Source organism: Triturus cristatus, chromosome 4_1 (genome assembly GCF_964204655.1).
Source record: "Triturus cristatus chromosome 4_1, aTriCri1.1, whole genome shotgun sequence".
Lineage (NCBI taxonomy): Eukaryota > Metazoa > Chordata > Amphibia > Caudata > Salamandridae > Triturus > Triturus cristatus.
Window position 1 is genome coordinate 468,765,790 of NC_140585.1, and position 22,760 is coordinate 468,788,549.

At 43.3% G+C, this 22,760-nt stretch overlaps 1 protein-coding gene across 5 annotated transcripts in view; it reads right to left on the minus strand.

Annotated features, from left to right (window-relative positions):
* Window positions 1-18,655, minus strand: part of LMO3 (LIM domain only 3) — a 106,280-nt gene extending 87,625 nt beyond the window's left edge. Inside the window, exons 1-2 of one of the 5 annotated variants that reach the window (XM_085652671.1) lie at window positions 17,947-18,655; window positions 10,549-10,762 (exon numbers count right to left, since the gene is read on the minus strand). In XM_085652671.1, coding sequence (XP_085508797.1) covers window positions 10,549-10,754 — 206 coding nt within the window. In that variant the 5' untranslated portion in view covers window positions 10,755-10,762; window positions 17,947-18,655. Of the gene's footprint in view, window positions 1-10,548; window positions 10,763-12,773; window positions 13,718-14,853; window positions 15,169-16,353; window positions 16,503-16,899; window positions 16,966-17,946 lie in introns of those variants that run through there. The other 4 variants (XM_085652673.1, XM_085652672.1, XM_085652669.1 and 1 more) reach the window with 4 other exon arrangements.
* Window positions 18,656-22,760: the final 4,105 nt, after the last annotated feature.

Here is a 22,760-nt window from a genome sequence, read left to right on the forward strand (position 1 = left end):
GGAGTCTTTCCATTATACTTGACCATTCTTTGACTAAGTCCAGATCAGAACATACATGCCTATACCTCACACTTCATTGTAAGTCACAGAAACACATGCAGTTATCTGGACTCTACAGAATTCCGTATGAGAGTCCAACCCATTTTTGTAATCTTAAAAATGCACCTAATGTGGTTAGATGACTAATAACTTGTGATATATACTGCAAGTTTATTCCATAGAGGTCTAGGATGTGGGATTAATTGCAGATTTTCAGGATATATTTTTACATGCAACACATACTTGGAATCATTTTATATTGTCAATGGTTATCCTGAAAATCTGGCATAGATTGTCACATATATATGGGTTAGAAAAGAACCATAACATGGCCTCATTCGGTATGCTACCACACAGCACATTCAGCAGAAACACAATCTGCCCTATGTTGTAGCTTGGAGCTGTGTTGCAAGTTTATGTTCACCACTATGCTTCAGGATTCGCACTCATGTACAGTCCCATGAAATCCCATGCAAATTGCAAAAGTAAAAAAAAAAAAAAAATCATCTCCACGTTGTGTGGAAATCTGCCTTTTCTGTGTAGCCACCCCTGATTTTTCACCTTTGCTGGACCCTGTTTTCGTTCGCTGGTTTTAGAACTCTGTGCACTATACCTCTGCTAATCAGGGGTAAAGTGGCTGTGATTCTCTTTTAAACCTGGTCGAATTGCATTTTCCTAATTGGTAAGCTTAACTTATCTATATGTCCAAAGTATATGGTTCAAAATTGACCAAGGTCCTGGAAGGAAGTATAATTACCACCAGTGGGCTGCAGCACCTATTTTGCCACCCACTAGGTGGCAGTGGAAACATGGCTTAAGGCCTGCCATTGTAGCAGCATATAAACTGCAATTCAATATGTCAAAATAAACTGTTTTGTCAGGTCAAAAAACATCCTTTTTATATTTGTAAGTCAACTCTATGTAGGCCTTAAAGCCCAAGGCAGGGTTCATAGTATTTAAAGACATGTAGAAATGTAATGTTAATATGTTTTACAGTGACTAACATCCAATAGCTATTTTTCCCACTGTTTCACTATTTATTGCACGATTAATAAAAACGATTGCAACATGAGTAAAAAAAACATTGTATCCAATATTTTCCATATTTCAAAAACCAGGTTCTCTTAGTATAATAGACACTTAATATAAACAAAAAATAAAATCCTTGCAATAAAGAAAGACCTTTTGTCCAGAATTTCATAATTCTATAACAGCGGTGCATCTTTATACAATGCCTGCATAAGAGAGAAGAAGGAGCGGAACTATTAGCACAATTGCAAAAAACTAAAATTTAAAAAAGCTATTTTCCCACTGTGGCAGGCTTAGCTGTCCTATATAGAAAACCAGAGCACAGATTAAAATCCTAATGCTGTATTTGAGGAATAGGACTAGCTAGAAAGAAATTAAACAACTATTTTGAATAGTAAATGGTAAAGCTAGATTTTTAATATATATTAAGGAAAAGTAATTTTTAGAAATTCACCCTTTATGGGCCTGAAGTTCCTGGAGGGTAATCTGCATTTGCTCGCCAACTTTTCCCAGCCAGTAATTAACTTTTGAATAAGAAATCCATTGTGAGCCTGCAGAACAGACTAACCTAAATGGGAAGCAATACCTCCTCTGAATCTTACCGAATATGCAGGGTAGGGGCTCTGGGCATTGAATTTGGCACTGCAGTGTCAAATCCTACTCAACAGGTCTATGTTTACATATACTATTGGTGGACACACTCGAAAGGACTGGAACAGGGTGACAAAGCAATTCTTGTGTATCCACTGTGCGGTTGCTGGAGCACTCAGCTTTTGTTCGAATATACTGTTGTGTCTGAATTTATTGGGGGAAAGAGCCTGCTTCAAATTGCATTTTAGGGTTAGATGTTTAAGGACACCATGGTTATCCTATTGTATTTCCCACACAACCCGCAACTCAGAACCCAAGTTTAGAGAGATGAAATAGTTTCACCATCTTGAAAATGAATAGTGCATGTAGGGTTGGTACTGGGAAACTCCAACCCATTGGTTAGGGTGCCCAGGAGTCATTCCCGCAAACTATCATGTGAGGCATAAAGGTAGCATCTGCAGGGACCCACTGGATTGGACCTACTCTCACTTGTTCCCAGGACAAAGAAGTATCATAAGACTAACCTCCTGTTCAAGCTACAGGTATACAACAAGACACCTTTTCTGCAACTGCTCAGCTAACCAATGGCAACGAGCTAGATCCTACTGTTGGTAGCTGCCTAACACCCTTTGGGTCTCTAAGTGTCACCTTGTGGTACTGGGGGCTTTAGAAGTGAACTCCTGTGGTGAATTTGGACTTGGGTAAGATAAAATCTTTGACCAGGATGAACCAGTTGGTTTATCCGACCCGTGCTCCATCGCAGTCGGCCTCAAATTGTGCTTTGGTTCGGTCTACCACAACCACAGACTTTAAGTGGCACCTTGTGCTTTTTTGGAGCTATTTCTATCTAGATAAATAACAGCAAGGATTCTACAACCCCGACTACCTGACACGACCCTGTTCCAAAGCCGATTCATAGAGCCAATTTTTAAGCTTCAACGCAAGACTGTTTACAAAGGTTCCATCCTCAGCTGAAGAGGCAGAGAGATCCAAAGCTTTGCAAGCACCCATCCTGGCTTTTCTCAGCTGGGGAACCAATGCCAGCGGCTTGAATGGTTGCCTTTCACCAGTGATGCCAAGTATCATGGGCCCCTGCCATTGAACATTCTATGGCAGAAGTCAAGTTTGAAACAGCTAGATGTGATGAACAAGTATTCCTTACTAAACTAAAATGCTTCAAAAACTCCGGATGTAAACTTCATGTGTGTACACGTCTTTCTTCATTCCTCAGTTTAATCCCAGCCAACACTGCGCTTCTGGAGCTACTGGCCGAGTTTACATGCAACTTGGCTTGCACAACATTTTAAACCTATCCGAGAATATATTTTATTACATAGAGTTTTATGAAAAGTGTAATCAAAGAGACACCTCCGCTCCTACATAGTGATCAGGAAAGGGGAGGCCTTACCTCAAAACTCAATGGAGGAAAAACCTCATCTTCCATAGTGACAGACAACAACCTTGGGGGGGTCAAAGTCCATCCAAATGTCACTCAGCTATTCCTCCAGCCTGCTTTCCTCTCTTCTCCTGCAATCATAGCAGGCCATTCAGTGAACAGGCTACTGCTAATAATTGAGCAAGAGAACGTATGTGGCAAATTACTTGTGTTACTGGAGCTTGCAAGGTGAGAGCTTCTCGCCACCCCACCCCCAACACCTCACACCAGGATGCCCACCTCATCGTCAAAGTAGATGGCTTAGCATTTAACCCATGGTGGATGCCGCAAGGGTCTTCATTTAGCAGACAAGCCTACTGCTGCATCACAGTCGGCATGCCACTAGGAGGGACTGAGTGTGGAGCAGTTGATATAGAGTGGCAGAGTGTGTGTGGTTGACGCGTTATCTGCTGCTGCATTTTAGGAAGAATGGAGATGTATGAAAAATACATGCTCAAGATTCAGAAAACTGGCAGATACATTCAAACAATATGCATTACACAGCAAATAAACATGGAAAATGTTAAGTCAAAACCATGTATTGTTCAACATTGTGTTGCCTCTGAATTTCCTTCACTCCAATAAAACCACCTCATTACCATACTCTTTCCTTCAGTCTCTCGGTGTTCAAGCAAAGTTGGTTAAGGTTTTATTCTTCATTGCCTGTTTTTGACCAAGTTTTCAGGACCATGTTGGGAGAGAGAAGGGGAGGGAGCAATGGTGGAGATGGAGTGAGAGGAGACGGAAACACACTTAAAAAAAAAAAAAGTGATAAGGGGACCATTTTTTGTCAATCATTCAAAGTGCACTCTGCACAGACATTGTCTTATAGAAATGAATTCTTTCACCAATTTGAAAATCTTCAGTGGACAGGAAAAGCTAGCTGAATCTCCCTGTGTTGTTAAATTCATAAACTACACCGAGCATCAATATATATCCAAATATTTTGAAGATGCATTACTGTTATAAAGAGTTACCTTGCCTCTGATAAGAGGAGTAGAGCATCTGAAATTCAATGTAACGTTATCAATAAATTAACAGACTGAGCCTTCCACTTCCACTGGTGACTGTACTGTGTTGCATTGCTCTCTGGCTTGGGTCCCAGCAGCATCTGCTATACAAGTTCAAATCTCAATGACCAGTGGTGAACTTTTATTCTGTCTGGGATGACTTTAAAAAGCCTGTGTGTCAGTAGCCTATGATCTCGTAGGAATAGCCTCAGAACACAAATATTCGACAAACTAGCTCTGCCTCAATACATACACATCGTAGAGAGAAGATCAACTCAAATGCACAGGACATCTGATGAATCCGGCAACCTTTGAAGAAAACTTGGACCATGCCAGTTTATTTGCTAAAGAGAGGAAGGGCTGAGAGCTAGCCCAGACCCAAGATCATCTTTCAACACTTAGATTGACATGACAACGATTGTAGTTTTGTCACAGGCAGCAAATGTGCACCATTTAATGAAGTAAAAGCTTAACCACTGATGAGCGCCTCCAGCTGGCTTTACCAAAACAGTCTATAAAAGGAGAATTTCATGGGCGATTACCACAAATGGGGTAAGAGAGACACTTAAATGTACACTCTTATCCACAGTCAGGCAAAAATGTATTGAGTGCTTGTGGCCTATTGATAAATGCACATTCCCGATTCATATTAGATAGCAAAGAAAGGACATGGTTTGAAAACAATGGAAATACAAGGTGCATTGAGTAAATTAGTTTAATGAGGTTTAGTTTCGAAACGTACTTCAGTCATGGTTGTCTTTCTACATGAAGAAAAGGAAATACTGCATGACCAGCATGAAAACTAAAGACCTAGCTAAACTGATTTATCAGAGACAAGCAGATAGGCAAAAACAGATCACTGGCTTAAGTTAGGTGGCGGCGTCTAGATGTGCTGCTTTCATGTTCTCCTCAATTAAATGTTTTATGAGCTCTCATCTGTGCTTTTTAGGGGTTCTTGCTTCCGGCATAGTTCCCCAGCAAATCCATGAGGCAGCCATTTCAAAATGAGTCCCTACTTATATCAAGTATGCGACCGATCTATTGCAGTGCACAAAAACATTCCAGAAGTTCTACTTATATTTTGCTCCATTTTTTGCAGATTCCTGCAAAAGCAAAGGTACTTTAATCCTCAAATCCTGTCCATGATCTACCATATTTAAAGTGAAGAAGGGTTTTATGGAGAGAAGGCATGAAGTACAGTATGTTACACAAGTAACTCAAGGTGGCAAAGCAATAAAGGTCTTGGCTAGCTGTTGTAACTGGACCTTGTGAAATTGATCCCTTCTTTTGCATATTGTAGGTACTTTGCTGAATGTTCAAGTAGGGCATTCTGCCGAGGCAAATTCGCCCCAGTAAATGGGCATGCGTTCGAAGCACAAATTATCACACACCTGGTGAGAGAGTGGCGACCAATTACTATTATCTCATAAAAACAAGATCGTGTAAAATGTAGTCACCCATGTGAAAGCTAATAATTTGAGAAGATCTATAGGAATCACAATGAGGCAGAGGAAAGGGGTACCTGGAGACAAATTAAAGAATTCCAGCTGCAAAAGGTGCATTTCAAATTGTATTGTCAGTTGTTCCCCTTCTAGAACAACGAAGCAACATCCATTTGGAAATAAGATGCATAGAAATAGAATCAATACCTTTACTGCACAACCTGTTTGGGAATGCCTTACAATCACAAGTACTTTCCATATTGGTGGGTGAAAGAGGTGGGATTCCCAGAAAGACTGCAGTCCTGCACATCATGTGTGCTGTTGTGCCTCTGTCATCGATGCAATGTTTTTAGAGAACCCCTTTCTAAATTGTTTTTTTATTTTCGCGCAAAGCTTAACCTTTCAATGTTTTATCAAATCATCCTCTTCTTATACAATCAAGAGGGCTTTGGTATCATTCCTTTACAATGAAAGTCCAAGTGAAAATTGATTCAAGTAGTATTTCAGTACACAAAAAAAGTTATCCATTACAAAACCGTATGTCAGTGCAAAGTAAACATTGAGCACCTTAACATATTTCCATGCCTCACATTGGTCTACTGGGATTTTTTTTTATTCCAATACAAGAGGACAAACCAAAGTGGTCACTGCTCTTTGTAATGCAGGACAAAAAGTAAATGCATTCTTATGAAAGTAACAGGTTGTTGAAGCAGCTGCTGGCTTAGTAAAACGTGCAGCTTGCAACTGAAGAACCTAGTAAGGACATTTCACAATTTTAAATTAATTATAGACATCTCTACATAACTATGAAATGACGTGTAATCAATTAACCTTTGCTGCTTGTGGCTATTTGCCCTATTTCTTAAGTCTGCAGGTCAAGCTCCCTCGGTATTTAGATGTGTAGTTGTACAAGGATCACCCTTTAGAGCTTAAAATAATAAAGTGGCGATGGCTAGATGCTGTCTGATTGTCAAGGACTAACGTCACAGAAACCATGAAAACTTAAGGGAAAAGGTCTAGTTTAGCACCCGTTTGGTTAAAACTCCCAGTAAGGACAGAAGAACACACTGTTGGCCATCATCTAGCAGCCTGCGATATTATATCATAACCAAATTCGAGGCAGACACAACATTGAACGTCAATAAATAAATAGATTGGGGCAAGTACATTGTTAAAAATGCTTTGAACTCATTCACTGTAGTGCTTGTCATTTATATGTGTACTTAATTACACAATTGGTCATCACTGAAAGAAAAAAAATGTCTAGATGTGATTAAAGGGTAACAGAGTTGTGTATATATTTAAAGCACCCTTTTACATTACTGATCTTATCAGACCTCAAGCACTAGCAATAATCCAAGACTCAAAATCTGATTTCAGTACTTGAGGAAGCTTGATAGCAAGCAACAGAAAGCCTATTTTATGTGTACACACCTAATGGGTGATCACAACATTAGCCGCTCACTGAATATCAGCATTTTCAAAATATATAAAATGGTTCTTTTATTTGTGGTGGACGTGAGCACTTTCCATAGCATAATCATAGTTTGATAGTCTGTCTGCTTACAGCAGGCAAAGTCAGGAATTATTATTGCCATTTACATGAATAAATCTATGGAGGAAATATGAACAGAATGACAAAAACATCTTCTAAAGAGTAAAGCACAAGTGTTATTAAGCCAGTTTAGAATGCTTTCCAAAATCCAGTTCAAGAAAGCAGAAGTGAATAGGACATGCATCCTTTCAAAGCATAGATTGTGTTTTCAAAACAATTTCTAATGCCAAAAAATGAACAGATGATGTATATGCAGGTCTTTAGAATTCTTTAAATGTATGACGATAGACAAAGTGCTTCACCCTACTAAACTCCATTTAAATACAGGTAAGTTGATCAAATGATTTTATATTTTTAGCAAAAATCTTTTACCACGGAAATCCAATTAAACATAACGAATCACCATTCAAACAAAGTGAATACGATTTGTGAGCACATTAAAAAAGAATACAATACAACTAAAGGCATTTTGAAGAGCTAAATAGGCTTCAATCAAAATTCTATTTTCTTTCATCAATCAGCACCCTATTGCACAAGTATTGAAAGATCTTGTGTGTGAATGGTTGACAAAGGTTTTGAAGCTTTGCATTGTCAATCAAAATCCATAAAATTGTTAGAAAGAGTCCACTAGCTCAAAGAAGCAACAAGTTCTTTGTTCTAAAAGAAGCGGAGAAACTTTCCCTCCTATGGTATGGAAAATATCCCAAGCATTCCCAAAACAGCCAATGTCCAATATCGGCGAGAATTAATGATATGGCAGTACTTCTAGAAGTGAATAACTATATCTATTGGTAGTTAAGCCACAATTTCCCTCCAGCCAAAATAAACGTGTTCATTCTCTTTCCATTCAAGTGAAATAATGTGCTTTTAATCAAAAAAACTGAAAACGTGTCTACAGAGAGTTATGTGCATTTAAAAAAAAACATATATACAACTGTTCCCACCCTGCATGTGAAGAAATAGAAGAAAAAAAATATTTTGCAGTGTTATTATAGCACACATAAATCGTCCAAGTCATAATATGGTCTTGCTAAATGTATAATAGATTAGGAGAGGAGGGAGAAAATACAGGGCCCTAACCAATGGTCTTAGAAAATCTACCCTCAAAATGGCCATATAGTGTTATTAAATGTACGAGCTACATGTATTATTCTATGGGGTGAAATGTACAGTCTACACACAAAAAAAACACGTTCTCTCTTTAGGATTTCATTCTACACAGCTAACACGCGAACTTGAAATAAAAAATAGAAAAAGACTAAGTTGCTCTCCTCCATATGAATACTGGATCCAAACATCTAACAAGCATATTTACGTGTGGGCGTATGATCTTCTGGGATAGAAGTAACAAACGCCTTCCTAACTCAGTATTGTTATATAGGAAGCACTTTGTTACGGTTTGTTTGAATCGATTGTTGGAATGACATGCACCCTGTTGCGTGCATTAATGCATTTTCCACGTCTCATCTTACCTCATCTAGAAAGCAGCGAGATAGAATCACTGGCAAAATTAATATCACAGAAAACTGACATGTTAACAAATAGCACCACCACAGATGGCACATAGGAAGAGTTCCCAACATGAAATTCCATTGAGATTCAACATTCCGAGAGACTGCTACAGAGCATTCACACTTTCCACACATTCACACCTTTCTCCTTCAGATAGAAGCTGTGCGTTGCAATTCCAATGATAAATGAACATGTGCAGTTTCAACAGAGGAACTGCATGCAGACCACCAAGCACATTCTGACAGAATAGGACATCGCTAACCCCTTTGAAAAGCATTTCTAACACCATGGACAAACTATTTCATGTAGAAGATTTCAGGGGGGTTTTAAATAATGGTCTCCAAATTAACTCACCTTTTGCAGAATGTTCACAATTTAATTTCTCAGTGAAGTTCCAGACATTTGGTTGCAGATTGTAAAGAGTTCCTGGAGTTTGAAAGCTTACGAGTGTAAAGTCAAGAATAGGCCTGCTGTGGTACATATGAAGTATAGCAAAACTACTAATGTCTATGAACATAGAAAGCTTACTTGCTCACAAGGGATAAAGACCTATGGAAAGGCAGGTATGTTTTTCATAGCATGCTGGGAAGACCATATACAGATATTGATTGCAGATAAATACCTTAGGACCCTTGTATTCAGTCTGTATCCCTGTCTGATGCTCCTTCATAAATCTTCCTAGCTGTCCAGTTTTTGCACTCTCAATACAAAGTCGCCTGTGAGAGTTCAAGCATTGTCACAACCAGTGAAGCTTAACAAGTGGCTTGAGAGTCCAAGTAAACTTACATTAAAAAGTGTGTAAACGTTTTAATATGTTGCATTACTAGCTTTCATGACTCCTTATAAATAATTCTACGTTTTATATCATGTTGTCCTGAAGTAATACAAATAATCACAACTAACCTTCCAAGCCATTTTACAAATAGCACTTCCAAGTAATTATTAAATAAATTACTGTAGCACCTTGCTGCCTCTCCCTTTAACCCCTTCGACGCGCATGACGGAACGGTTCCGTCATGCACGTCGGTTGCGCTGTGCGCATGACGGAACCGTTACGTCATGGCCCCGCCCGCAACCTTCAGCGTGGCGCGGAAATCCGCGCCGCGCTGAAGGGGTTAAAATCCCCAAATTGCTTCCTTTTTATGTTGACTCCTCAGCACTTTTATTCCCAATCCCCCTCACCCCAATCTATCCTATCGAATCACTCTGAAGATTACCTTTGGACTCAATGTGTCTTCTGGTATTAACTTCTCCCTCCCCCAAGGCTAGTCTATTGACACTTCATTGCACTCCTTCATTGTATATTTTCTATTAAAAAAAACTAACTGTACAGATGCTGATCCTGTTTTAACACCTCCTACATACAAATAAGTGTTACGCCTTATTGCATAGCACTTCAAGGACCTCTGGGTGTGTGTGATTCACTCTATTGAAACCCTCAAACAAATACATTGTAAGTGCTCTATACTTCAGTGCACTCTGACAAAACAATAAAGGGAGTACCAACTAAAGAGAACTTATTTTTGTAAGATCAGTGATTAAGTAATATTTGAAGGATTCTATGTACTTTTGCAGCCTCTCTCAACAAATATCTAGAGTTGTTTAGAAAGACTCATCAATATTGTGAGAAATATGTTGAATATTTTGGAAGCCATTTGTAATTTCTACAGAATTCATCGGGGAACCTACAGTTGTTAAATCGTAATGTAGAGAGAACTGAAGCAAAGTTGATCCTGTCATGACAAGGGAAACTTGTCAATGGGGAACAATACAAAAAAAGTAAATACATGTTTATAGGTATAGCCAAAACCTTGTTTACATTAGTAGGTATTATAAGACACACAAAAAAGGAGACCTTTGGGTATTGAGAATGATTTATACAAATTCTTCAGAAGCACATCTAGCGGACATGGGGTGCAGACTGAGAAATCCTACCTTAAGTAATCTCGGCGACAGAGGATCAGGTTGGCTTTCGTGTACAGGGTGGATCCCACCTCACCCAGGCGGCAGTCACAACAGGCGCACTTCAGGCAGTCCTCATGCCAGTATTTGTCCAAGGCCTTCAGAAGATACCGGTCCTTGATCTTACGGTTGCAGCCAGCACAACCTTTCGGCTTGGTGTCTGGCTGGACTGATAGCATTTGTATACCTGATACAAAAAACATAAAAGAACAAAAGCCTATGAGAGTTTGTAGAGCACAAAGGCAGTCAACTATTCAATATTTCAAACACTCGTTCATTTTTATAGGAAAGGTACAGAAGATTAAAGAGTGCAGATCATAAAAATGTTAAACATTTGAAATAGGACAGTATGAAAAAAGCTTTAACAAACTATATACATTCAAAGGTTTAAAATAAATGTACTACATATGTTAACACAAGAGAAGAACGTGGGCTTGAGGCGCACAGACCACAGGGGTGGTGAGAGGTGCGGATAATGTGGGGGAGAGGACAAGAGGCGCCACGGCTGAACCTGGGAGGCGCACACAGGTGCAAGGCAGTGAGGCATCCCCAGGTGCAGCTCCTTTAATCCGTGAGACGCGCGCGCTAATAAGAACCGAGTACGAAAGGCAGAAGGCCCAAGTAGCAAGAGAAGCTTCAGATAGTAAATCAGCGTAGGTGTTGGTGGCTAGGTGCAGTGCAAAGGGGTGGCACTGCAAAGTGTCGTCGTCTGCCACGCGGTCCCATCCAAAAAAGAAAAGAAAAAAAATACAGCGTGCTTAAAATGACACCCACAAATAAACTGCGAGACCTCACACCGTAAGTCGCCTCCAAATAGTTTAAATGCCGGCGTGCGTAAGGACAGTGCGGGCACGGGAACAGCAAACACACGGAAATTGTTCTTGTCTGCAAGACGCCTCTATTCTGAGTTATGTGGCAGTTTAAGGGCGATCATAATTAAAAACACCACACATAATAGCCCGTGCAGCGCGCTGTGCAGAGAGAAGCGGAGCCATTCCATTTAAACTCTGGTGAGCTTTTAATTGCCTGGATCGCTTTGTGCGCTTCCCAACGCCTGAGTGAGCCCATTATGCCCTCTTGTTCTGTGCCATTCATCCGAGCAGGCGCTGGCTCCCGCTTAACACAACACAAAGTAACCGCAAGCGCATAACAGGCAGCATAAATATACACTTGCTCGGCCTTGGCGCGCACGGTTGTGGTGCTCCTCGAGTCTACAGCAGCAAACTTCTCACAAGTTCCGAATTTGGGTTGGGCTGAGGCAGCGCGGCCATTACAAACAAGTGTTGGTAAAGGGAAGAGGCAGTGGGGATTAAAGAAAGCATTTACTGGGACTAACGCAAGCCCCTCCACCCCTCCCCGCCGCAAGCCTAAATAGAAAATGTAGCCAAAGTGCTCATTCATTTGCCAAGAGAGACCAAACAAAAGCCAGCGTCCCCTCCCGCTTCAACCCCCGACTTGGCCTAAAAAAACTAATTTCTCTCAGTTCAATGGCTCAGAGCATCCCTACGGGCTCTAGCCCCCCCCCCACCCCCCCCCCACCCCAGCCTCCAGCCGGGAAGTGGGGGTACCACCTCAGAAGCTCGAATTGCTTTCTAAACTAGCACCCCTTCCCCAGTCTCACCTCAATCTGCTTTCTTTCAGAGCAAGGGCTGGGAACCAATTCGATTCCCTTCTCCTATGCAGCTGTAAGGCTCGGAGATACTGACATTTTTCCACTCTTATCAGTTTAATTACAGTTACCATGGCAGCAAAGTGCTAGTGCTTGGCAAAGGCCAACAAGAGATTTGCAAGACTGAGTTCAATTCTGATGCCGCTCACATGCATAAAGAAACAGAAATACAGAGACGCACAACTCGCGCTATCTATCCTACTGCTGTAGGGGCAGTGTACAGCTCTGCGTAAGGCGTCATTCCAAACCAGGCATTGGAAAGCACCGAACGGTGTTTGCTCCGGGTCGCAGCGGGCAAGAATTTTTTAACACAACAGCCTCCCGAAGCTGTAACCAGCCGCATCATTGCAGACTTCCTGGAGGAAACGGAGCAGAGGTACACAAACCGAGGGAAGGGAAGGCGTACTTCGAAAGGTTGCTAGGAAGGACGAGACAGGGAGAGACGAGCCTAATTAAACAAGAACACACACTGTTCTAGATCACAATAAACAGGCAGTGCAAAGGGGGTAGAGCAGGCCCGTAGTCTTACCAAAACTTTTCTCGTTTTGCTGCATGGGTTGGTCTGGCGATGCTGGGCTGTTGACAGGCTGCCTGGCCGGTTGATTCGGTCGCGAAGGGACCTGCCTTGAAAGATGATAAGCGAGTGCCTCTCTGGGTGGTGGGACGTGTTCGGGTGCGAAGAGTACCGGACAGTAGGATGTTGTTAACAGGAAGGAGGGACAGGAAATAGTCTGGCTGCTTGGGTGACGCCTTGGTAGTAAATTAATCCAGGATGCTTAAATGCCTGAGTTGCAGGGTGTGAATGAGTTCCTGGCAGGCGAATGAAGTCTGGACGCTGGGGCAGGTCGCAAGGTGCCCGCCTGCTATGGCAGCCCGGATGCTTGGATAGGTCGGAGAGTGCCAGGCTGCTAGGAGGATGTCTTGGTGAGCCGGGAGTCCCCGGTTGCTGGGTAAACGCCTGCCCGCTTGGGTGATCCGGAGCTCCTGGATACGGAGAGAAAGCCTGGGTCCTTGGAGGGATCGACTGGCTGCTGAGAGGACGCCTGGCTGCTGGAGAAGGTCGGCTGGTATCCGGCTGCTAAGAGGATCTCTTGGTTAGCCGGGAGTCTCTGCTAGGTAAACGCCTGGCCGACTGGATGGGACCGAGCTCCGGGATGCTGAGAAGCCAGGCTGCTTGTACGGATCGCAGGTTGCCTGGATGCTGAGAGAACGCTGGCTGGGCTGCTTAGACGGATCCGAGACTGCCTGGCTGCTCAGAAGACGCCTGGCTGCTTAGAGGTTCGGTGGGCGCCCGGCTGCTTGAGAAGGTCGGAGGGTGTCCGACTGACTGCTCATTGATTGCAGGCTGTCCCCGTCTGGAGCTCGTGGGAACAGCTGTATGCAGACACACAGAGCCTGCCTATTGTTCAGACTGACAGCCGGAGCCGAGCGCAGCAGCGTGGCACCCGCTACACGCACGCACGCACAGAGCCCCGCGCATGTGGCAGCAGTGTGCAAATGATGGCGAAATGACAAAGCCACATGCTTCCCTAACTCGCCTGTAATCCTATAATCCCACTGGTCTCTTTTAGCTGGCTGCTAACAAATGGATTTGATTAAACTGTCACATGCAGCGTTAGCATACCATATCATGCTCAATAGGAGAGGGGAAAAGACTATAAAATATAACTTTGGATTTCACATCGGAGTAGCGAGAATGCAGTCCAAGATGCGCTGTAGTCGGGTGAATTTCAAATAGGCGCAGGCCCATTGTTCGCTTTTAGCCTGTCATTTGCATTACATGTGAAAGCAAGGGTTTGTTTATGTGGGAAACGTTCAGTTCTGGTCTGTGTGCGAGAGGGATAAAGGAGAGAGGGGAAGTGTGTGCGCGAGAGAGAATTAGGGGCGTGGCTAAATTACCACAACAACCCTAGATCTACGCACGAGAAGCTACATAAATGTAGGCAATTCTAAATTCAGATTTGCTTGGGTGAGTTCGTGAAAAGCAGCAAACCTGTTTCAAGGGGTTTTATCCTAACTTAAACCGATTCTGAAAAGGCTAGACTCTGAAAGGTATTGAAAAGTTTACTTATCTACATTGTATAGTCGAATTGAAAATGCCAAAATAATTTGCTATCCCACCAGGTGCGTGTAAACTCTGCCTGCGCGCCCAGCTTCGGGCGCTGCGCTCCCTCCCCGGATCAGCATCTTGCAAATGGCAGCATTATATTCCATGCCTCATCATAAAAATAATGAAGCCTCCCAAGGATTTCAGAGCAGCCCTTCTCACCAGAGCGGGCTCTTCATTTAGAAACAAAAGGCAGCAGTTGTAGAGCGGAGCCCTGGGCTGCCCGGGGTCTGCCTCATTAGGGCTGCGGAGAGTCCTCCTGCCTCACTTACCTCCTCAATTAGGCCACGCAGAGGAGGCAATTCAGCCGACACGGCGGCGGCTTTGTAGCTCGTCTCCGCGCGAGAGGTCAGGCAGAGGCATTGTTTGAAGCGGCCACGGCGAGGCTGAAGTTTTAAAATAATGAGCTCCGCTAGGAGCTGCGCGTAATTGCGCACCGCAGCCGAGCTACAGGTGTTGTGCTCCTAGCCCCCACCGACCAGCCTGGCTCCAGACAACTCACCCAGTGTAGCGGCAGCAGGGGCAGCTTGCGAGGACCCGGGCTTGATCATCTGTGCCTTCGGTCCCTCACCAGCCAGACATGGTGGGGCGGAGGACAGGTCACCAGCGGAGCAGAGGCGGCCGAGCTCGGGCAGCACACAGGAAGACACGCGGCGGGCCAAACAACACCATGGCAGTCGGCAGTCCCTTCCTTTAAGCTCACTCCCCCTGCTCCTGCAGCTGCCCCCTCCTCTAGAGTCGTGTTTACCTCACTCTTCCTAATGGCCCCGGTACGCCTCTCCCTTTTACACACCACTCTCCTCAGCGCATCCTCTACCCTCCCTTTTCAGAGCTGCCTTGTTATGTATCCAGGTTAAGTCTCCCCACCACCATCGTCGAGACCCCTTTCCCACAGGAACCTATGCCGTCTGACCTTTGTTGCCGCCTAAGAGATCATCTTCCCCTTCTCGTAATGGAGTTATAAGCACCCCCAAATTAACCTTTAACCACCCACCTGCCTCTTTCCAGGAGCATTAATCCCCCCTTTACGGTGTTCCTTATCACAACTCTGGCACGTCCTTATGCAAGCAGATCAACCAACACCCCCCCCCACCCCCCAAAAAAAAGCAGGATAGCTCGGAGCATTGTGGCTAGTTTTGCATTATACAACTGTACTAAGATAGCTGTGCAGTCAGTGAAAGCGCATGCACTAGACAGACATGGTTCCAGAGACATGTGTCCTTTTCAATCCTTCGGGGAGGGAAGGCCTTTGCGCCCACAAATATGGCAGGTGGGCAAATGCGTCTGTCCCCTTCAGACCGAAAACAACATCTTAAAGTCAGCGTATGTCCCAGAAGAGCTCATTCACGGACACCAGACTGCAAGTCTTTTCTAAAGGGCCCTATTTGGAGGGAGCGCGTCGAAGTGGCAGTCGTCTTTCTGTGATGTTTGTAGACAAACGAAAGTTCACTGCAGTCCAGAGGTCACAATGCTTTAACCAACACTTGCAGTCTAGACTTTCCATTAATAAAAGCCTCGTCTTGGAGTTAAACTAACTACGACGCAGGCCCCCCCCAGGGTCTCAATAACTCCAATTATCTTAGTACCTCGAGCAACTACAATGTATTAAACATCGTTGCTCCTTCTTGAGACGTGTAAGCCCCACCAAACTTTCTCAGTCGCCGTAGTAAAGATACACCTCAAGGGCGACGTGTGGTAACAAAAATTCAAGTGTCAACATATAACTGCTCGCAGACCTTCAGCGACACACCCATTCCTTTCACCCCTGGTAATCCTTACCCCCAACAACCCCTTTCTCTCCGAGCATACATACCATAGCAACCAAAACCCGTGCCTGACCACTCAGAACACTTGGCTCCTTATGGCAGGCAGCCCAGAAGCGGCACTACACACAACTCCATGGACTACCGGAACACAAGTTCATTGCGTAAAGTATTACCCCACCACCATCTCTCTCCCCCCCCCCCCCCCGGGAAACGGTAGCATCCGCGGACACACAGACCTGACCCAGAGCATGAGGGTATGGCCGAGGAAGCAGTCTAACGAGAGGTTCCTGGGAGGAAGTGTCTGCGCGCTCTCTCTCTCTCCTCAGAAGACACCAACTGGACTCCTTCACTCACACACCCGGAAGAAGAGTGTCTGCCCACCGCTGTCTGCACAGGCACTCTCAAAAACATACAAAGCTCTTAAAAGGCAGAGGAAGGAACCACTGTGTACTTGCCCGCGCGATGAAAGCGAAAAATAACAGCAAAACAAATGGTACAGCTAATGAGGACAATTAAATTAGTTATGTTCAAGGAGATGAAATTGCAACCCCCCTCCCCCCGATCTGCTACTACTCGTAGGCAACTGCTGTTCGCTAATTCATAGCAACTGATTGCTGTATCTATGCAAATCTTTGTTTAAATCATTTAACTAATTACATGACGGGATTGTTCCTCGCCTAAGGTGACATCAGTCGCAGTAATAAGCCCCCCACTTGGAGTGTGGCAACAATATTATTTCTGGTATTAACAGCCAACCGGCACCACACATTAAACCGGCTCACCTCTCCCAGTTCCAAGTACTTAGCGCCCTCAAATAGACCCCTGCGATCTCAGTTGCTTTACTTGACAATAAGGGAAACCGGAAGAAAACTTCGAAAATCAACCAAACGTCGTGCGTAAGAGGACATAATGAAGTCAATAGTTAACATTCAGCGCCACGCCATTCATTTCCCTTTAAAATGCAATGATAATTAGATGGGTCATAAAATTCTCTTCTTTTCATTATGACTGATGAAATGCATTAAAGCTGACAGGGTATTACCTGACAGTAATTAGGTTTTGTCATGAATTAAATTATTTGAAAGCAGGCTATCTCTCCAATCATGCATTTACAGAGGTTTTTTTTTCATCTGTGCTACAAGGGTGAGGCGAAAAAACTGTTTCCCCACTCTTTAATTTACAATCGTGCATTATTCTCAGCTCGGGGGGTAAAAGGGGGAAAGAAAATCAAAAAATTGGTGCACATGAAGAAAGAGGCCGGCCCCTTAAGGCTCCGATGTGATCAGCGTCAGTGAATGGCGACAATTAAATCCAAGTGCCCGAGAAGTGATCTCGTGGGCACGAGGTGGAATTTAATCATCCCATGCTTGCACTCGGCAAAAAAGGAGGGGGGACACACGCAATTAACCCACAGTAATCCCCAATTTCACCACATCAATGCTTCTTGCGTACCCATCTCAATTCCCCAAAAAAGGTAAACAGTGGAAAAAAATAATATACACATTGAGTTTCGTGCGCAGTCACTCTACATAGCGCTTAGACAAATGGTGTCAGTTCCCCCCAGACATGTCTCTAACGACTTAATTACGATTCTCCAGAAAACCAGAGCCACCGCTCACTGACTATTATCATAAAGCGTCCTCGTGAATAGCGCCTTTCACCCGGCTTCTACGGTTTCACAACACTTTGCATCAGACAGAAGGGTTTGTTACCCATCCCTCCCCTCTCCTCACAGAAGTTATTTAGTAACTAGTATCACCATCCCACCACACAGCCAAAAGCACCAAATCCATTAATTTCGGGATATCCGAATATAATTAGCACTTTACCTGTTAAGAACAGAGGGTCTCTGCAAATGAAGTGAGAAGACCCTGGAGGTGGTGCCCGTCGCCTTGCCCTGGATGTCGACGACGCGCTCCGTCAGGAACTACAGGCGCCCCTGGTCCCTCATAGGTTCTCGTTTTTCAGTTTCAATAGAGAGCGAAGGACGAGCTAAACGCGACGTGGGTTATGCGAAGTTAAGATGTGAGAAAGCTTCCCACGTTAGGGAGAGCCGTCGCCCCCTCTCTTTAAAGAAAAGAAGAAAAAAATCCCGCAGCCGCACTGATAAAACGATCACCTGTGCCTCCCGTCCTTTCCCCCTCTCCCTGCGTCTTGCTTTGCTCCCTTTCCCAAGTACGCGCCAGACCTGAGCGGGCCAGCTCTCTCCTCCAGTATTTAAACACCTCACCGGGTCCCTAGTTAGCGGCTTCCTTCAGCTCATCCAAGAAGCTGACAAGTACCGTTAGAGGAGGCTGTACACGGCGCTCTAATGGACCTCATTACGTTCTACTTACAGATGTTCTCTTAACATAATTGATCTGCGGTGAGTTGAGAGGACTGCAACTTATTCCCTAGCCCCCAATTATGGTTGGGTAATTAGATCCCCAACCTCCAATTTTTCACATTCACCCTTCTAACATTCCAAAATATCAAAGTATCTCTTTCTCACAAAAGCTCCCCCCCGCCCCCCTCGCCGGACTCCACTCCACTCTCGGTATTGACAGTTAGATCTGCTAACCTTTGTAGTGACGCCAGTTTTAATGGCGCGCGCGCAGCCCATTGACAGAGCTCCAGTTTTTTTTCCTTCTAGCTTTTTCTTTTTTAACCCTCGGAAACAAAAGGGTGGAAAAAACTAACTTGTATAGTTTGTACTTTTGATAAAAGGTTGCAGTGATGAGCTCTGGCATTGGAGGTTCTCTTTCTAATGTCGTTTTATCTGTATTAATTCCTCAGATGAGAACTTTAAGGAAGAATTGAAGGAAGAGAGGCAAAGGCTCTGAAACGGTGAGGAGGGAAAAGAAAAAAAAAACACACACAGCACACCTGGGACAGATGAAGCCAAACCAGTGCTTTTATAATGCCAATCAGCAGAGCTGTTATCATCCCTCTAATTAGGAAAGCAGCCTAAAACAGAGAGCACTTGGGGAAATGGTAATGTTATGGTTTTGCACTTAAAAGAGGAGACATTTCCTGCACTGTACGGATCCGGGATTGGGGCTGACACGTCCTTTAACTAATAGGCAGGCTTCTCGGTATGTGTGCGCCTCTGCATGTTTTAGCTCATGAAAGTGGACACGGGGCCTGTGCAGGAGGCGCAGAAGCTGCACTAGTTGAAGGGGAAGCGGATTTGTACTTCTCTCGCCTCCCCTGAGGGCCCAGGCTGTATTGTTCACGGTTTCCCGCTGAGAGGAAACTCTACGACGAGAGCGCGGCTAGCAGTGAGGCCCTACTTTGCAGCCTAACTTTGACACATGTTCAAGCAGCGTTTTAGCAAGTGTGCTACTCCTACAAGTGTTCGATCACAATGTAATTGTATTGTGTTGGTATTTATATAGCGCTTTCCACATCTACTGCGAAGTCTATATCACTTTTCAGGTTGAATTATTTATATAGTGCATCATGAGCGTAGTGCCACTCTAAAGTGCTCTAATTTATATGTTGTTCATTGGAGCCCTTCCAAGTGCGTGGCTGAATGAGGGTTGGTTGTAGTAAGGCCTATATGGGACATGTTTGGTGAGGTTTTTGTTGAGCTATTTTATAAGGTTATGGAACTGTGAGGTGACTTGCAATAGGCTTACTATTAGCAGCAGGGGGTACTTTATTATAGCCTGCCGTAGCGGGCTATACCGGCTATTAAAGGCCCGCTGTAGCGTTAAAGGCCCGAGCCGAAGGCGATGGACTTTAACAAAAGCAGCGGGTCTTTAATAGCGGTATAGCCCTGCTACCAAGGGCTATAAGGCTATTAGAACATTCTGCCACTAGAGGGCAGAATGTTCTAAAAAATTTAACAAAGGCTTCGCAAAGCTCGAGGGGATTTAAATCCCCTCGAGCTTCGAGAGGCTTTTGTAAAACATTGGAATGTTGCTCTGCGGGCCTTTACCGGCCCGTAGAAGCATGGATCACTCCATTGTCTATGGAGTGCTCCACATTCCAATGTTCTAATTCTTATTATACTTGGTCACACCATCACCTTTCGCAAAAACCACTTAAAGCTTTGGAGCATAGCTGATTCATAAGAAAGAGAGAGCATGTTTGCAAACATGAAGGATAGAAATAGAATCTCTAGTGTAAACTTCAACACATCAAAAAGCTGTTAGATATATTTTGCAAAAATGTTAGAACCGGTTTAAAACAAGTCAGTTTGGGAAAAAAAAGACAGCAGCTGAGAATGTATAGAAATATAACGAAAGATTCAAACTTTTCTAAATTACCTTAGGAGCGCAAATAATAAACATGTTGCCATAAATTTCCCCCTGTTGCTTTAATTAAACGCAGCAGCCGGGCGAGTATAGACAGAGTAGTGTCTGAAGAAAGTCTCTCCTTGTGCAGAAGATTTGGCTGACCATTTATACTGTTTGTGAGGTACAATTAATCGATCTGCCATTCTTGGCTAGTCATCAACAACAAGTACAACCATCTGATAAGGGGAACACATGTGGCTTTCAACCTCAGGAACAGCTAGTGTGGGCCAGTGTGTATGTGTCCTTATGTCGGGCAGAGGGAGTGCGTGATAACTACTTGTGGTGTGTATGCTGTGTTTGTGTTCTGATAAGAACAGCTGCAAGTAAATAAAAATAACAAAATTAAGAAATCCATTGAAACTCGATTAATAACCAGGATTAAAACATTGCCATATCATGAGTTTGTACCCACTTTAGATAATACATCGTGTGCGCTTACAAGAGTCGAAAATGTGATTAAATCAGGAAGAAGTGACAGTGCCCCAGGACCAAATGGCATCCCACAGGCCATATTTAAATTGGACCAAAAATATTGGTCCAATCCGATAATGCTACTATTTAAAGAGGTGGAAAATACAGGTATGATTCCAGCTAGTTGGAGGGGATCAATAATAAACTCTATCTTTAAGGGTGGAGACCAAAAAAACCCATCTAATTACAGATTAATCGTCCTCATTGACTCAAGCAAAATATTATGCATCAATAATATTGGAAGATCTAATAGAGTGGTCAAATTCTACGAACCTGATTCCACCCCAGCAAACAGAATTTCGGAAAGGGTATGGTACCTCAATTAATATGATAACAGCAGCATTAATTGCGGAAAAAAGCAAAAGCCTAAAGAAAAAACTACAACTCTGCTTTATAGATCTGAAAGCTGCTTTTGATCGGGTGGATCGACCACTCCTATGGGCTAAACTAAGACGGTGGGGTATACAAGAAAAGATTGTTAAGAGCAATTGAATCGTTATATACAGAAACATGGATTCAAATCAAGGTAGGAGACGGGACCAAACTATCAAGGAAAATACGAACTGCAAGGGATCTCAAGAAAGGGCGTGTGCTAGCTCCACATCTGTTTAACCTCTTTACGACAGATTTAACCACCCACTTGGATCTAGTTAACTCACATGCTCCAAGGTTAGGTCCACTAACGCTATCCCATCTATCATACGCTGATATTGTGCTGCTGAGTCATACAGAAATCGGACTTCAAAGATTGATTAAAGAAACAGGGGCGTATACAAAACTTAACAAATTAGAAATAAAGATTGCCAAAACAAAATCCATGCTTAGTGGGAATAACCCCATGCCTCTTTAAAGATTAAGCTGGATATTGTAATCATAGAAGAAGTCAGTACCTATAAGTATTTGGGTTTTAATTTTGATAAACATTTCAACTTTCATGCACACCAGCAGTATATGGTTAGGAAGAATAATGCTTTAATACATGCATTCACCTTGCTCGCAAAAAACTAGAGGGTCCCTCTTAGCAACCACTTCTCTCTGTTATTAAAGCAAAATTGCTTCCTTCTCTAACCTACGCAAGTATGGTGATGCATGGTAGGGATTCCAAAATGTTGGACAGACTACAAATCAAAACATACAAACAGGTTTTTCATTTGCCCTGTAATGCTTCCCCCGCCCAAATTCGTTTGGAATTCGGACTGACACAGCAAAACATAGCAAGAAGGTACCAGTTCATTAAATCCATGCATAAAATACGAAATAATCAGTCTAGCTCTCTAATCAGCGCTTTCTGGGAAACCGTGACCAACGATGACAATTCAAATTACAATAAATATCCGTTTTCATCTTTACAACTAGCCAATGCGGGTGACTTGTGGGACTTGAATTTGTTGCATCCTACATTTTGTCAAGCCATGAATAAAGCAGCAAAAATTAATTCGCTAGTTGATGATAAAAGTATATTTTCACGGCGAGCCCATGCATGGATGACAATTCAAACGTATGTCACATTGCAACAGGCAACTTACCTACATCTAACCTATCCGGTGTATCTTAAGAAAAAACTATTGGCCATGCGCCTAGGTGATCTACCGTCTCTGTCAGACAAACCAGTATGGCGATATAAAGGATAAAAAATGTGCAGACTATGTGATGCTCCAGACGAGGACGAGAACAATGCGCGTCGAGCACTACTAAAGCGCTTACTTAATGAGCGAGGGATTCAAACGTGTAGAACAGCCATTATGAGAAGTCTGGACTCCACAGATCCTCAGTTAAATTGTAAACTTCTGAAGTTTTTACAAACTCATGACAAAGCAGTAAAACAGAATTGTAAGCAGTATACAACAGCACAAGGATCCTGTCCAGACGTAAGACTATAAGATATTGAT